Source organism: Apodemus sylvaticus, chromosome 7 (assembly GCF_947179515.1).
Source record: "Apodemus sylvaticus chromosome 7, mApoSyl1.1, whole genome shotgun sequence".
NCBI classification, from domain to species: Eukaryota; Metazoa; Chordata; class Mammalia; order Rodentia; family Muridae; genus Apodemus; species Apodemus sylvaticus.
This window is the reverse complement of record NC_067478.1, coordinates 1,242,605-1,259,930: the sequence shown is the minus strand read 5'-3', so window position 1 is coordinate 1,259,930 and position 17,326 is coordinate 1,242,605. Positions and strand designations below refer to the sequence as shown.

General features: G+C 40.7%; 2 protein-coding genes across 4 annotated transcripts in view; one reads left to right on the top strand and one right to left on the bottom strand.

The window, feature by feature from the left end:
* Positions 1-1,514: 1,514 nt before the first annotated feature.
* Positions 1,515-5,231, bottom strand: Kiaa1143 (KIAA1143 ortholog). Its single transcript, XM_052186889.1, has 3 exons — positions 5,053-5,231; positions 2,642-2,786; positions 1,515-1,992 (listed from the first exon to the last, which is right to left on the bottom strand). Exons 1-3 carry the CDS (start codon positions 5,158-5,160, stop codon positions 1,778-1,780), a joined length of 468 nt encoding a protein of 155 aa, XP_052042849.1. The 5' UTR covers positions 5,161-5,231; the 3' UTR covers positions 1,515-1,777.
* A 61-nt stretch (positions 5,232-5,292) lies between these two features.
* Kif15 (kinesin family member 15) overlaps positions 5,293-17,326 on the top strand; it is a 67,748-nt gene continuing 55,714 nt past the window's right edge. For 2 of the 3 annotated variants that reach the window (XM_052186885.1, XM_052186887.1), the window contains exons 1-3: positions 5,293-5,390; positions 13,606-13,648; positions 14,560-14,743. In XM_052186885.1, the coding sequence (XP_052042845.1) occupies positions 5,372-5,390; positions 13,606-13,648; positions 14,560-14,743 (246 nt within the window). In that variant the 5' untranslated portion in view covers positions 5,293-5,371. Of the gene's footprint in view, positions 5,391-9,601; positions 9,754-13,605; positions 13,649-14,559; positions 14,744-17,326 lie in introns of all 3 variants that reach the window. The other variant, XM_052186886.1, reaches the window with a different exon arrangement.

The window sequence follows — 17,326 nt, the reverse complement described above, 5'->3', positions numbered from 1 at the left end:
CATGGTGATATATGCCTTTAATTCTAGCACTCAGAGTACAGAGGTCCATGGATCTCTGAGTTCCAGGTTATGCAGCTCTACATAGTGAGTTTTAGGCCAGTCAGTGACACAGTGAGACCTTGTCACAGGTTTTAAATAAATCACTGAAAACTGTGGAACTGTTTGTTACATGAAGAGATTGTTTTTTTTAAAGGGAATTATGCTGTGGTATTATTTTTTGTTTTGTTTTTCTTGACTGTTTAAGAATTAAAATTTCCATGGGGCAGTGGTGGCACATGCCTTTAATCCCAGCATTTGGGAGGCAGAGACAGGTGGATTTCTGAGTTCCAAGTCCAGCTTGGTCTACAGAGTGAGTTCCAGGACAGCCAGGGCTACACAGAGAAACCTTGTCTGGTGGTGTGTGTGTGTGGGGGGGAACAAAATAAAACAAAACCAAAACCAAACAAACAAAAAAAAGAATTAAAATTTCCACAGCAAATGTGTTTTCAAAATGCTAGATTGTGAAGCGATCACTGACTCACTGTTTCTGAATACATTTAAGTAGCGGGATTGCAGTTTGTAGGTTTTCTTGTTTGAATATGGAAGACCTTGTGAACTTGCATGCCACTGTTGCACAGGGTCCATATAAACTCTGGTATCATTAAAGTGTTATTATATGTTCTGCTCAAGTAAGCACTTTTTTTTTTTTTTTTTTTTTGAGATAGCGCCTCACTTTGTAATTCTGGCTTGTCTAGAACTCACTGCACAGAGCAGGCGGGCCTTGATCTTCCTCTTGCCTTTGTCTTTGTTTCCCATGTGCCGGGGTTATAGGTTACTACACCTGGCTTAGAAAGGTATTTCTAACCAGGCCATGCCTTCACCCAGTGTAGGGTTTTACTAATGAGGAAGATACTGCAGAGGCTCAGGGAATAGAACTGTTTGAAAGGATTATAAGGATTACAAGATGTAGCCGGGTGGTGGTGGTGGTGGCACACGCCTGTAATCCCAGCACTCTGGGAAGCAGAGGCAGGCGGTTTTCTGAGTTTGAGGCCAGCCTGGTCTACAGAGTGAGTTTGAGGACAGCCAGGGCAAGACAGAGAAACCCTGTCTCAAAAAAAACAAAAAAGGATTAGGAGATGTGGCTCTATGAAGGAAGTGTGTTAGTGGGCGTGGGCTTTAAGGTTCCAGAAGCCTAGTCTCTCCCTTTTTCCCTCCAATGCCTCTGCTCCCCCTCCCACTCCCCACCCTATCCTGCTTGTGGATCATGATACAGCTCTGAGGCAGGTCCTTCTCCAGCACCAGGCTAGTCTTGCTGCCATGCTTCCTGCCCCATGAGAGTGGACCAAGCTGAAGCGGCGAGCAAGCCCTCAGTTAGGTAAGAGCTGCAATGTCATGGCGTCTCTTCTCAGCAACAGAACAGTGACTAAGACCAATCTATTTATGAAACCCTCTGTAAGTCTTTAATGTTAGGCTTTGAAATAAACATCAGAAAATTCTACAAATGTAATTCTAAGTAAGAAGCAGGACAAAGAACATATATAACAATCTCAGTTTTGTTTAAAAATGCAATATACATATATACATACCCATAGGTGGGAGATAATACAAAATGCTAACAGTAGTGAATGTCCAGCATTTTCACACACAGGGGCAGTGATGGATGCATTTATTTCATGAAATTTATGAATTTTTCTGTAATGAATCCGTAGTACTTGAAGGGTCACTTGAAGCTATAGGGAAAGTAGTATTTTTAAAAACACCTCAGTACTTTCAAAGGAAATGTCCACAATGTTTATATTTACTCATTTTCATCTTCACTGTCAAAAGAAAGGAGACTGCTATTTTTTATTTGTTTTTGTGAGTTCTTTCTAATTGAACTTTGCTTTTCATCATCATCTTCATTTGTTTTCTTCTTTTTGGAGCTTGCTGTTAAACCTGAACACTTCTCATCTGAGGAACGCTTCACTGGTTTTCGATAGACGATTCTTCCATCAGCTGGAGGTGGTTCTTCATCTGTGACAAAAAAAAAGATAAATTGAATTATTTTTTTCTCTTTATTTTGTTGTTAACAAAGAGTCAAGTGGCAAGAAAATCTTATTCTGTACCTAACAATGTCCTCGAATCAACTCAGTCTGGTCTCCTCTCATGCTTTTAGTTATACTCCACTCAGCATATGTATTCACTCAATAAAAACTCCTCAAAGTTTTCCATACCATTGTTAGTCCCCATCTGATTACAGTGAAGATGGGCAGGCCTGACTTAGGCCTCATGCATGCTCTACTATTGGGCTGTATTCCTAGCTCACTAGGTTGTATTTTTGAATTGTGTTTGGAACCACAGTATTTATCCATAAAACAATGTAATAGATGTTTAGGAATAATACAAGTATAATACATAACACAGTATACCTCAGGCACTAATTAACTGATTACACAAATTTCTGTTGACTGGTTGGCCTATTTTAGTAATAGGATACTTTATACAGTGCACTAAGGTTGGTCTACTTATTTTCTATTTTACTGAAGGGACACTTGAGGTGCAGTGGTGAAATCACTTGCTCAAGGTTACACATCTGGTACAGAAGCCAGTGCTTGAACCAAAGGCTTTCTTCAAACCATTCTATTCAATTAAAAAAAAAAAATCAGGATATTTTAGGACATACCTGCTTTGGCTGCCTTTATTTCTGCTTTAATTTTCATGACCTCTTCAGCTGTTAGGTCTCCCTTTTTTAAAACCACTACTTGAGGCTGTTCATCTTCTTTGTCACTGTCATTGCCATCTTCATCTGGGAGCTGAGGCTGGATTTTCTACAGAGAATGTAAATGTAATGTTTAGGTTGATAATCTTTAACAAAACACTACCACTATGAGCAACTGTAATTATTAAAGTGAAATGAGCCAGGCAGTGGTAGAATATGCCTTTAATCCCAGCACTCAGGAGGCAGAGGCAGACTGATCTCTGTGAGGTTGAAGTCAGTCTGGTCTATAGAGTGAGTTCCAGGCCAGCCAAGGCAACAAAGAGAAACCTTGTCTTCAAAACAAAACAAAACAAACAACACCAAACAAGAACAAAAGAAAAATGGGTAAGTATCCTTGAAATGAATAGAAAGTAAAATTTTAACTAACTCCAAAAAGCTTATTTTCACTACACCAGAAAACAGATATACCTGCCAATTACCCTGGGAAACTTCTCCAGTGGGATTCATTTCTATCTAGACTATTCAGGGCAATGTCATACCATCTTGCTTCCTTGTTTCTAATCAATATTTTCATTCCTGTATTGTCTGGATTTGATAAAAAAACAAAACAAAACAAAAAACACCAACAACCCGAACTCACCATCCAAGCCACCAAAGTACAGAAAATAACAGGTAAATTATATTTTCCCCTACTTCTGCTCATTTAATATACCAACAGCTTCAGTTTTGTAGAAATCTTTGTTTGTTTTTCAAGGCTGAGTTTGTCTGTTTAGCTTTGATTGTTCTGCAAGCTATCTATAGAGCAGGCTAGTCTGGAAGTCAGAGATCTGCCTGCTTCTGCGTTCTGAGTTCTAGGATCCAAAGCCATATGTCACCACTGCTCAGCAGATACCTTATCAGCTGCTTTTCTTTTCTTTCTTCTTCTTCTTTTTTTTTTTTTTTTTGGATTTTTTTTTTTTTTTTTTGAGACAGGGTTTCTCTTGTATAACCCAGGCTGTCCTAGAACTCACTCTGTAGACCAGGCTGGCCTTGAACTCAGAAATCTGCTTGCCTCTGCCTCCCAGAGTGCTATCTAGACTAGCTACTAAGGGCTAGGTTGTTTTCAAGAACAGCACTCTGCATGTAGGAACTTCCTGATTACAGGCGAGAGCTACCACCACCTGGCTATCAGCTGCTTTTCAAGGACATACAAATAGTTATATAAAAGGTTTTGTACTTAATATTGTGTAATTGTTTAACTTGAAATTTACCAAACAGAAACCCAGTACTCATTGCACAAATGTAAATTACATTGTCAGCTAAATAAAAAAAAATCCCACTTTTTAACTAAAAAAAGAGTGCATAAATACTTTTGAGATAAATACAGAATTACCTCATTTTTCAAGCTACTGTCTAATATTTAATTTTGGGCAGTCATCTTATGTGGAATACCTGCAGGACTTGGCCTTTGCCCACTACTATATTTTATCCCATATCACTTTCACACCTTCTAGAGTCTAGACTCTTAACTAAGTTTGAGTACTTAACAGTCCATTATGACCATATCCACTCATTTGCTTTGTTTCTCAAACTGTGTCTAGAGAAGCTCCAGGCCATCTCTTACTCACGTAGGTAGCCCAAAACTAAAGAGTCCCTAGATGCGCCTTTGAAGATAACAGCGTGTCCACTTGTGTGACAAGTGCATTGAGAGCTTCTCGGCAGCAAGAACGTTAGTGTGTTTTCAATCTTATCTTTATTAGATAAACTCCGTAGAGAAGTACCGTTTCGCTGGGGAAGTGGTGGCGCACACCTTTAATCTCAGCACTTGGGAGGCAGGGGCAGTTGGATTTCTGAGTTCGAGGCCAGCCTGGCCTACAGAGGGAGTTCCAGGACAGCCAGGGCTACACAGAGAAACCCTGTCTCGAAAACACCAAACCAAAACAAGAGAGAGTGAGAGCCAGACAGACAGGAGAGAGAGATTGAGAGAGAAGTACTGTTGCATTTCCTTATCCCGAGATACACAGCTTGGAAAACAGCAGGGATTCTACTAGTCCTGGATGATTCCCCCAAAGACTCCAGAATCGAGTCATTTAATCATTTAATCAAGTGGCTTCGGTCTCCTTCTCTGAAAAAGGGGAAGATGCTGTCAATCACCTAGTTCAGGTAAAGTGAGATCCGCAATTGAGAAAGGACAGGAAAGCTATCTAGACTAGCTACTAAGGGCTAGGTCGTTTTCAAGAACAGCACTCTGCATGTAGGAACTTCCTGAACGCCAGAGGCCAGACCTGGGGTCCGGCTGGTCGCGAGTGAGGGACCTGTCAGTTACATCCGCACTGAGGAGCCGGAAGCGGGGTGTAGATCGAGGGTCTGACACGGGGCGACTCCCGCGGGCTCACCTTGGTCTCTACGGTGGGCCCCTCCCTGTAGCCGACTCGCTCTTTGAAGCGGGACAGGAAGGCGGGCTCTGCGGGCCTCACATAGGACACTTGGTTGCGCTTGCTCATGGTGGTTCTAACCAACAACAGCACTCGCCAGACTTGGCAGGGTACGAAGTGTTGGTCGCCCGCGCCGACTTCTGACGTATCCGTGTTCGTGACGCCATCCGACCACTCCCAGGAGGCGTGGTATTTGGGCGGCGCCAAATTCAAATCTGCGGCCATCTTGGCGGGCGGATTCCGGCGCTCCTGGCGTAAGCGAATTTCTGCTGAGGTCGCCATGGCCCCTGGCTGCAAATGTAAGTTGCGAGCCTGCCTGGTGAACTCATCGCCACTGGCAGGTGCCGGTGCTACGGGGTGTCACCTCTTAGGGCGCCCCGGGAGGGCGATGGCAGCGCGCGCGGTGGGAACCTGAGAGCACGGGCGCCTCGCCTCGGCCACCCTACACCCGCGCGCTCTTTTCTGTGCACTGGACCCTGCTGTTTCCCTGCTGGCTTCTAGTGTCCTGAGGGCGACCCTTGCGCTCTGCATTTGCTGCTTGATTACATATTTCTGACTTTCTTGAAGGGAAGGGACTTGTGTTCCCTTCGGTGGCCTATCCTCAGAGGAGGGAACTTTAAAGCGAATTGCAATGGTCTCTTTATAATAATAGTTCCCATTCTTCATCCAAGACTTAGTGAATTCCGGAAACCAAAATTGTATCTTAGTACAGAATCCTATAGATAACTGTGCTCTGTAAATTAAGTATGCTAAGATTAGCTAATACTAAAATACCGCAGCTATAGTAATATACAGTGATAGTTATTTGAAAGTGGTCTTTGACATAGTGTCTTATTATACTTGTTCTTACTTTTATCCTATGAGAGGCTTCGGTGTCCACCTGCTGAGAGAAATGCTGTAGACAGTGTGACAGAATTAGTATCCAAAAGTCACTTGAACACAAACGTTGCAATATAGTCACTTGACCTAATAACAAAAGGCTGAGACTGTTAGGAGAGCAGTGTTTATAGTGTGCATAAGCACCTGTCTAAAGAGAATTGTGTAGCATGAGGCTTCATCAAGTTACTGGGAATAGAAGGCTGTTTGAGGCCAACCTTTATATTGATACCTTGTTTCAAATAAATAAATAAATAAAGACTTAGAAATGGTTTCATTCTGAATTTTCTATTTAGTTGTTTTAGACTGTGGTTGATGGCTGAGGAAAAAACAGAAAAGAGAAGTGCAGGTTATGAGTAGACTATGTATTCTTAATCTGTTTTCATCCCAAAGAGATTGATTTAATTCACCCCCACCTATGAATATGAGTACCACCTCTTATATTACCTACTACTATAAATTATCTTCCTTAAATTATTTTTAATTTTTGGTGTGTATGTGAACACACATGTATGTGTACATGTGTTCGCGGGTGCGGGTGCTGCCCTTCACATGGGCGAAGATGCCCTTGGAGTGAGTGGTTGGATACTCTAGAGCTGGTATTATGAGTGGTTGTGAGCTTCTGAATATGGGTGCTGGCATCCGTTTTTTCTTTGTTTGTTTCTAGGCTGATTATAAGATTTGGGAATAAAATGAAATGTGAAATGAGGTGAGAAAATTGTGAAATTATACATATGAATTTTACAGTAGTGTTCATGTTTGTAGCTCCTTGTCTATCGTGATTGTTTCCTGATGAGTTGTTTTATTAACCCTTTAAGTCTATTACACCATTATCTGAACAACTCTGTGATCTTTTCCCTCTATTTAAAGGAGACTTTTTCCTCCAGCACTTCAGTAGTAAGAGAATTTAAGCATACAAACTAGTACATTATGGAGCTTAAATTCTTTTTTAAAACGGTCTCGCGTAATCTAGGCTGGTCTTAAGGTTTCTTCTGATCCTCCTGATTTCACCTCCCAAGTGCTAGGACAGTGGTCTGTTATCCTGTAGTCAGTAACTCCTTCAGCCGCAGCCAGTACTCTGATTTCTGTCGTCACCAATTAGTTTTATCTATTCTTGAAGCTCATGTACATGAGCTTTTTCTTGTTGTAGTGACTTGTGAAACTGTGTGCCTGTGCCATGGGCATCCATGATAGGCAACAGAAGCTATCATTGCTGTTTAGTGTTGTAGTAGGTAAGCGTGTTACAGTCTGTTCTCTCTCTCTCTCTCTCTTTTGGGCTTTTTGGCTTTCCCTCCCCTGCCCCCCCCCCCCCCCCCCCGACAGGGTTTCTCTTTATAGCCCTGGCTGTCCTGGAACTCACTCTGTAGACCAGGCTGGCCTCGAACTCAGAAATCTGCCTGCCTCTGCCTCCCAGAGTGCTGGGATTACAGGTGTGTGCCACCACTGCTCTGTTCTCCTTTTGATTGCCATTTAGTTCTCTCTCTCTCTCTTTGAGCTTGGGTTTCTAAGTTGAATTATCATGACTAAAACATCTGTGAATAGCATTTAACATGTTTTTAGGCAGACACAAAAATGAGCTCAAAGTTGACAAAATGTACAGTGAATGTATACAGAGAATTTCCTTGTAATGTCACAATTTTATGATAGTCACATAATCAGACTTTATATGTTAACCTTGAGTCAACAGGTGGTATAATGAGGTGGCTGATGGTAGGAAATATGAATCCAGAATGCCTTCATTCAAGTCCTAGCATTTCTCAATAAATCTTTTCAGGTTTCAGTTAGGCGTTGTACTAGAGCTTCCTACGTCTCTGAAATTTGTTTGCTTGGTTTTTGTTTGTTTGTTTTGTTGTTGTTGTTACACGATCTCTCTGTATAGTCCTCCACGTCCTGGTTTATAAACCAGGCTGGCCTTTAACTCTGAGATCCTCCTCCTTCTACCTCTGAAGTGATGGGTTTTAAACCATGTGCCACAGGCCTCCTCCCTGAAATTCTTCACTGTTGGGGTGGAGGGTTAAATGTTTTCTTTTGTGACTCTTTGTAACTCAACAAAAAACTGTACACACATGCCTATTTGTTGGGGTAACATTTTTTTTTTTGTATATTGTGAAGGTGTGTCCTGTCTCCTTTCCTGCCTTGCTATAGGACATCAGCTCTTTATTAAAGCCAACCAGAGAATGCCTTATGAAGAAGGACAAAGACACACCTTTACACAGCATACAAAAAGCATTATCCCAACATCTCCCACTTTAATATCTGATCACCTAAGGAGCTCTCTGGAGATCCAGGGCTTGTTCTCTTCCTGCACTTCTCCAGTTTTAGTCCCACAGAATCTAGCTGCATTGACTTTCCCAAACTCTGAACCATTTCTCCTCAGCTCAGCCAGAGAAGCAAGCTCTCTGTGGACTCTCCCACTTTTACTATGGCTTGTGATCCAAGGGCTCATTCTCAGAATCTCTTTACTTGTTGCCGGTGGTGGCGCACGCCTTTAATCCCAGCACTTGGGAGGCAGAGGCAGGTGGATTTCTGAGTTCTAGGCCAGCCTGGTCTACAGAGTGAGTTCCAGGACAGCCAGGACTACACAGAGAAACCCTGTATCAAAAAAAAAAAAAAAAAAGAAAGAAAGAAAGAAAAGAATCTCTTTTCTCTGTTGTATGTCCAGTGTTGAGAACTTGTTGCATATTTTTTGGTCCAGTTTTCTATTTACTTAAGTAAATCCAGCCCTTGCTACTCCATCATGGCTGACTGATGACTGATTGAAATATATTTGAAATTGAAATAAAATAGAAACCAAATTGAAATTGATTGAGCTCCTTCTGTTCATAAGGACAAGCAAAAATTTGAGCTCAGATTTCAGCTTTCATAACACAAAACTGTTATATATATAACATATATAACTTCTCTCTCTCTCTCTTTCTCTCTCTCTCTCTCTCTCTCACACACACACACACACACACACACACACACAGTCTCTTTATCACCAACATATGAGAGGACTGAAGGGTGCTGTAGGGCTGTGGGGTGGGGTGGGGTTTGGTAGGCTTGTTGGTTTGGTAGGTGTTGGTTTAAGGTATAGGTGGTTACGGTATAAGTGATTTCTCCAGAAATCAAGTTCTGTGATAACATTTTGCTTTTAAACTTTGTGTGAGGAGAACAGAAACTTTATTATTGTCCTAGTCTCGATCATCAGAGATATTGTGTGCGCACTATAGACTGGGCACTTTGGGCATGCTTTATAAAGTGGAAGAACAATACTTATTATGATAGTCAAGAAAGGGCACTGAGATATAGCATGAGGTGGGGTAGCTAAGAGGCTGGCACTTTGTCTGTGGGCTCCACATCTGCTCATTAGTACACAGGGACTACTCAGGACAAAACACATCCATCTGTACAGAATATGCACAGAATTGTTTTCTTGTCATTCTCTAAATAATACAACTGCTTACTTGATAACATGTATACCATATTAGGTATTATAAGTTATCTGGAGATCTTTAAACATATGCAAGAGGATGTATATGGAACAACAATCATTTTATATAAGGGAGTTAAACATCCACAGATTTGTTTGGTATCTGGAGTCCTGAAGTGAATCTCCGGCTGCTAACAAAGGATTATCCATGCTGTTACATAGTGTGCTTGTGGAATACCGTACTTAGAAGATAATATTTGAGGGCTGGAAAGATGGCTTTATTTGATGAGGACACTTACCACGAAGGCTGATTACCTCGGTTCCATGCCCAGGACCCACGTGGTAGAAGAAAAGAATGGACTCCTGTAACTTCGGTAACTCCTCTGACCCTCTATACACACACACAAAATAAACAAATAGGTAGATAAATCGATAAAATTAGAGAAAAATTTAATAGGTTAAATGTTTAAAAGGTATGTTTTGCCTTCATAATGAGTTGTATCCCTGTGTTGAAGTGACTTGTTCACCCATCTGAGTGAATTTTCAGTTTTCGTCAGGTGTTTCATTGTTTGCTCTTTTCCTTCAGAAGCATCTTTAGAGGTGTTCTTCCCTTATGCCTGGTTCATCAGTTTCCAGGCTGCTGCTGCTGTCACTCTAGAACTGCATCTCTAACCTCTTTATTTTGCCCCTCTTTTTGCCTGCTAGGGTAAAATGACATTTGATGGGGCTAGGGCAGTAAAGAAAGAGGGAGACTTGTAATAGCCCACATAAAAGGTAACTGTTTATTCTGTGTGGTGGCAGTGGATTTTGAGCCTAGAATTAAGTGTTTACTGAAAGACTGTATATGAAGAGTGAGGAAGAATGGAGCTGTGGTGGGGGCCAGCCCTGGCAGCTCTTTTTTCTCCTTTGGTTCTTCTTGAAGCAGCAAAGGGGGAAGAGTGTTGGCAGGGGTAAGACTTGTTCTTACAAGATAGTTAGGGTTGCTCTGTAATAATAAAATGTTTTCCTATCTTAGATCTAAGTCAGTCACTTAGCTGTGGCACCTAATCTGCCGGTTTGAGTTAAGCAGTTTAGCATTTCATCCTAAAACAGCAGGAGATTAAGTAGCCTTTGATCTATCTCCGCTGGAAGGCTCTTTCAGCCTGCTAATTGAAGTCTCAGGGAAAAAAAAAAAAAGGACAGTTTGAAAAGTGATTTTAGCGATTATTTCTTTTTGTTTTTTCGAGACAGGGTTTCTTGTGTAGCCCTGGCTGTCCTAGAACTCACTCTGTAGACCTGACTGGCCTTGAACTCAGAAATCTGCCTGCCTCTGCCTCCCAAGTGCTGGGATTAGCAATTATTTCTAAGTTGTAAAATATTTCCTATGAAAACTCTCTAAGAAAAGGGGGAAAGGGGCTTCTAGGTAAAAGGGGGATAAGGGTCTAAGGAAAAAGGGGCTAAGCAGAATCTAAGAAAGGCGGGGGAAGGAGAATACAAGAAAAGAGGGATAAGGAGAAGGAGTGCGAGTTCTCTTCTCTTTTTCCTCAGTACTCACACATTTTTCAGAATACATGATCACATAGTAAAACATTTACCACAGGTTTACACATAAATTCAAATCGTAAATCAAATAAGTTTACAACAGAATGCTTACATGCATGTCCATTAGGAGTAATTATTTGGCTAAACATTCATCACCTGTCACCAGCTTTGCAGGTTCATGGAGTTGAAAATTGTAATTTATGGGACTAAGGTACTAGTGAACTTTTGTATAGATAAACCCAATCAATATTTTATCTTCTGTCCTACACCTATGGTAAATGTTAGTTCCCTTTTTATGACTTTTGGTTAACAATTTTTCAACCTCTTGGAACATGCTCTAAGCTGTAGAGTGCCTATTTACTATCTCAGAATCAGTTATCTCATGACACTAAAGACTGGCAGAGTTCTCACTACAATTTTGACATCAGAAAGGACTTAATAGTGTTATTAAAAGAGCTTACTAATGCTATAAATTCAGGGATTCTTACAGGATCATCATTAAGGATTAAGAACTCATCTATTTGTCTACACAGCATCACTCACTAGAAGACAGTACATCTTTGTTGTTCTGCAGACATCTCAAATGGGTGGGCTAATACCTAGTGATTGCTGTATATGTTTAATAATAACAGGAAAATCATATTAATATCAGGAATCTTTCCTAAAATGAATTTGTCCTGGGCTTTGCCTACCAGAGCAAAATCCATCATAGATTATAACCCAAGGCAGACCATCTCAGGAAGATCACCTGTTAGTTTCTAGCTTTTCCCATGATGGCTCCTGACAATTGTTTTTAGGACTACTCAACGGCTGTAACAGATCTAATGGGCTAATGTTGGCCACCAGTCTCTAGTGTGCCAACTGAATAGACAAGTGATAGTGAAAACCTAAGAAAGATTATTCAGTATGATCTCACAGGACCTCAAACAGGTCTAGTGACTCCAAAGTCCCAGTTTGCAGCCCTAACATTGAATTTAGCTTTCATTAGAGGGTAACAGATACTTATAACAAAGTCAAGGTCTGTCTGGTTCCATCCGTTAGCCCATCACTGTCTGGGTTCTGGCCTGTCCTATAGGGTATTCTGACCACAGAATTCTGGAGTTTCTTTGGGTTCTCTTTTTCCAGCATGCCTAGACCCTTAGGAAAATTTTAAGATTTTTAGAGGCTAGGGGGGAAGAGGGAGATCATTGTTTCGGTAATCTGATAGCAGGAGTGTCTGTGATTATAGAATAAAACTGGATTCTGTGGTTTTTAGGCCTGAGAAAAGAAAGATAGAGTTGTCATTTGCTGAAATGAAGCAATGTTACTGGGCGCTTACATCCATATCCTCTGCTTTAGTCTTTCTGCCTTCCAAAAGAAATTAGAGACTAGAAATTGGTAAAAGCTATTGATATGTTTACAGTTTGGCCAAGATATGTATTGTTAAGGAGGAGAACCTAATTTCCTTCCCATTGTGCCTTTGGCAGTATTAAGATTTATAGTGATGGGACCCAGATGGCAAGATATGTAGATTCAGCTGGGAGATAGTCCATGGGTTCTTTCCTTCTTCAGTGGCTGGGGCCTCAGCCTTCTCCCGTTGTCTGGATTCCACTTTCATAGCTTGTCTCCATTTTTTTCACATTATAAAGATAGCACAGGTGTCTAGGATTTAGACCACTTCTGCCCTTTAGCTCCAGCTATTGTCTCAGCTTGGAATCATGGGATCATGGTTATAGCAGCACATTTGCAATAGGAGAGAGAACTCAAGTTTTGGATACATTAAGTTTGAAACATTGCCTACCTAATATCAATGTGGAGATTATCAAGTATGTAGTTTTAGTCCCAGGATTCTGGAGGCAGATGTGTGAATTTCTGTTAGTTTGTGGTCAATTAGAGCTAGTGAGACCCTGTCTAACTAATGAATCAACTTGAAAATCATCAGTATATACCTAACATTTAAACTTGTGAGACCAAAGCCGGGCAGTGGTGGTGCACGCCTGTAATCCCAGCACTTGGGAGGTAGAGGCAGGTGGATTTCTGAGTTCAGCCTGGTCTACAGAGTGAGTTCCAGGACAGCCAGGACTATATAGAGAAACCCTGTCTTGAAAAGCCAAAAAAACAAGAAACAAAAAACAAAAAACAAAAACAAAAAAACCCCAAAAAACCAAACCAGCCAACCAAACAAACAAACAAAAAGCAAAAATAAACTTGTGAGACCAAATATTGTCACCAATATAATGGACTGATATAGAATGGGGAGGAGAATTGAGTCCCAGGCCTACATGTGAGTGTCAGGGATCTGAGAATGTTGATCTCAGAATGAGGAGCAGTGTAAGCAACTAAAGAAATGGGGTCTATAATGAAGCTTTCCCCCTCACTTTGTTGGTCACCCAGCCTAGGACTAGAAGTTTTATAGTAGTTGAGGGGGAAGTGACTTAGTCTTGTGCCATTTGTCTAGGGTCTGTATTGGAAGAGATGAGGAGGCATCTCACTGTCTTATTAACTAGTAAATTTTACAATATAAGTGATTTTTCTTAGGACTGGCCATTTGTTCTGATACATTGTTAGTCATGAGCTGGCTCTAGATGTCTGTGTAAGATATGGTAAATTACTGAGGTCAGGTTCAAAGGACTTGTGGCCTGATTGCTGTGGTGAGGGTTTTTGCATTTATTTTTGTTCTTTTATCCTTATAGATCTCTTATCTTTTTATTTTATTTTTTTTATAGCTGAGTTACGGAATGTGACAAATTCTCATTCTAACCAGCCAAGGTAAGAAAAAGTCTTGCTAATGAGTATGGAAAAATTAGGATATTGTCTGTCTGTCTGTCTGTCTTCCTTCCTTCCTTTTTTTAAAGATTTATTTATTTATTTATTTACTTATTTATTATATGTAAGTACACTGTAGCTGTCTTCAGATGTTCCAGAAGAAGGCTAAAATCTCGTGACGGATGGTTGTGAGCCACCTTGTGGTTGCTGAGATTTGAACTCAGGACCGTCAGAAGAGCAGTCAGTGCTCTTAACCACTGAAATGTCTCTCCAGCCCCTCTTTCTTTCTTTTTAAGATTTATTTTATATATGTGACTACACTGTTACTGTCTTCAGACACACCAGGAAGAAGGCATCAGATCCCATTACAGATGGTTGTGAGCCCCCATGTGGTTGCTGGGAATTGAACTCAGGACCTTCAAGAAGAGCAGCCAGTGCTCTTAACCACTGAGCCGTCTCTCCAGCCCCCAATATAGTATTTCTAAGATAACTGTTTAGTATGGTCAAAGATGCCTATTTAAAAATTTTGGCTTGTTTTCAACCAGCTGGAAGTAGAGGAAAATTGCATCCTTCCCCATGCTTTCCAAGTTCCCAGAGAAGACATGGAGTGGCCTGGTAATTCTTTGCAAAGACTTATTAGTACAGGGAGAGGGAAATGACACAAAGCAGTGTGTTAAACTCCTTGAAATAACTGCCTTTGATTTTATTTACAGTAAAGGTTTGTGAAGATATCTCCTGGAAAATAAATCTGTGAAGTTTGTGGGCTTTGTGAAGATTTAAAAGGGGTAAATTTCAGTAGAGCAGGCCTAGTATTTGGACTCATTACAGAAATGTCACAGGCAATTTGAGGCTCTCCCTATTTTACAGCGTCTTTCCCTGGGAAACTTACCTGTTCCTTTTGTTTTGGTCCTTAGTACTGAAGGTGATGCTGTCAAGGTGTTTGTGCGGATTCGTCCTGCTGGAGAGGGCGCTAGAGCAGCGGAGGGAGAGCAGAGCTTGTGCTTATCTGTGCTCTCCCAGACGACTCTCCGGCTACACTCCAACCCAGACCCCAAGACTTTTGTATTCGACTATGTTGCAGGCATGGACACCACTCAGGTACTGGCCACTGGAAACTTGCCCTTTCACTTGAAATATATAAAGTAGGGGTTCAATTTGCCACTTTTTAGTTTGGCAGATTTCAGATAAAAAAGCTAAAAGATTTCCATAATTTTTTTTTTTTTTTTGGATTTTTTGAGACAGGGTTTCTCTGTGTAGCCCTGGCTGTCCTGGAACTTACTCTGTAGACCAGTTGGCCTGGAGTTTAGAAATCCAACTGCCTTTGCCTCCCGAGTGCTGGGATTAAAGGCGTGTACCACCGTCGCCCCGCTCCATAAATATTTTTAATCTAATTTTTTTTTTTTTTTTAGCACTTGTCTTTGTTCTTCAAACTTTGTCCTAGAGTCACACAGGCTTGCTTTATGTTTCTTTTTATACACACCATTGAAGAGAAACAAAGACTTCAGAAGCATTTAAGCCATCACTTTCTAGTCTAACAACTTAAAACGATGATGACTATGGGTCAGTGAAGACGCTCGGTGGGTAAAGTCACTTGTTGCATAGGTCTTACTCTGAGTTTACACCCCAGAACCCACATAAAGGTCGAAGGAGAAAACTTACTCCCCAAAGTTGTCTTCTGACTTCTACATCTGTGCCTGCCCCTATACATAACACAATTTTTAAAATGATTACTATATTTTTCTTTTCCGCTAGAAAATTGCTAGTCAATAGAAATATAAAATGAGCTACAGTTATTTAAAAATATCTTGTTTGTCTGTTTAGTTCGTTGGTTGGTTTTTTTGAGACAGGTTTCTCTGTGTGTAGTCCTAGTTGTTCTGGAACTCACTCTGTAAACCAGGTTGTCCTTGAACTCCCAGATCCTCCTGTCTCTGCCTCCTAAATCCTGGGAGTGTGATATCACCACCACCCTGCTGAAACTGGATTCTTAGGGTTGCTGGAAATGACAATGGCAAATATACTTCAGGTCAAGGAGAATCTAGTAAGCTGTCCCTTCCTTCCACTCTGTTCTATCAAGACCCCAGCCATATTCAAGGTGGGCCTTCCCCATTCAGTTGCATACACACATCACATTCATCTCTGAAATACAGGCAAACCCAGCACTAAGAAGCCAAAGGCAGAAGGGTCGAGGACAGCCTCAGCTACATAACTAGTTCCATTCTTGTTAATTCAGTCTTCCAAATTATTTATATAATTTATACTTACACAATATCTCTATTTCAACTAGTAATCTACATTCGGCTCACATAGCCACATGTATCTTATGGACAGTGTAAGTTTAAGAATTCCTTTGTTGTTGATAAACTATGTCTACTTATAAGTGAAAATAAAAATACTTTCAGTACAAACTAGTGACAAAATAATTGAAGAAAATATAGAGCTGTGGAGTTTATGCTAACACATTGAATAATATTTGTATATAATATATAAAGTTCTGTCTGAAATTCAGATGAATGCATTTAAATTTTTTTTTTAGTTTTTTTTTTTTTTTTCTCCCTTTGAGACAGGGTTTCTCTTTGTAGCCCTGTCTATCCTGGAACTCTCTTTGTAGATCAGGCTTGCCTTCCAAGTGCTGGGATTAAAGGTGTGTACCATCACACCTGGCTAGATTTATTTTATATGTAGTGAGTGTTTTGCCTGTATGTATGTTTGTATGTGCCATGTGAATGCCTGGTGTCCTTGGAAGTCAGAAGAGGGTGTCAGATGCTCTGGAACTGGAGTTATGGATGGTGGTGAATCACTATGTGCATTCTGGGAATCAAACACAGGTCCTATACAAGAGCAATGAGTGCTCTTAATCACTGCACTAACTTTCCAGCCCCATGTGCATTAAAAATATCATTTTTTATGTATTTGAGTGTTTTACCTGCATATATGCTTATACACCACATGCGTACCTGGTACCTTCTAAAACTAGAAGAGGGTGTCAGAACCCTTAGAACTAGAGTTACAGATTGTTATGAATCAGCTATCTGGGTTCTGAGATTTGAACTAGTGTCCTCTGGAAGAAGAACAGCCAGTTTCTAGTAATCTGCCTGCATTTTTTTTTTCCTGAGGCGGGGATCTTACTATGTAATTCTTGCTATCTAGGAACTTACTATGTCGTCCAGGCTGGCCTTGAATTCCTCCCTGCCTCTGCCTTCCAAGTGCTGGGGTTAAAGATGTTTGTCCCCACTATGCCCTGCTTTCTTTTCTGTTTTTTTTTTTTTTTTAAAGAGAATATTTTTACTAAAAAGTTTAAAATGATTTGAAGTTAGCATAGTCATTAAAGTATTAAGGACCCTCTTTCAATCCCTAGATCTTGTGTGTAAACAAAGCCAGGTTTGGTGGCCTACACTTGTAATCCCAGTGGTGGGACGGTAGAGTCAGGGATCACTGGGACTCACTGGTCAGCCTGCCCAGTCTACTTGTTGAGTATATGTCCTCTCAAAATCAAAACAACTAAAAAAAAAAAAAACCTACTCTGGATACTATCTGAGGACCCATAGCCAAGGTGTCATTTGCACCCCCCCCAATTGTTTGGATATATATATATCCAAACAATTGAAATACATTTGTTAACAATATCAACACTTTAGAAATAGTAAAACTGTTATAGAAATTGATGAAATTAAAACAAAGTTG

Excerpts from the sequence above, each read along its gene's own strand:
- Kiaa1143 (XM_052186889.1), bottom strand. The coding sequence starts at position 5,160 with ATGAGCAAGCGCAACCAAGTGTCCTATGTGAGGCCCGCAGAGCCCGCC. Across the intron at positions 2,787-5,052 it reads GGCCCACCGTAGAGACCAAG|AAAATCCAGCCTCAGCTCCC; the intron begins GTGAGCCCGCGG and ends CATTCTCTGTAG. Across the intron at positions 1,993-2,641 it reads AATAAAGGCAGCCAAAGCAG|ATGAAGAACCACCTCCAGCT; the intron begins GTATGTCCTAAA and ends TTTTTGTCACAG.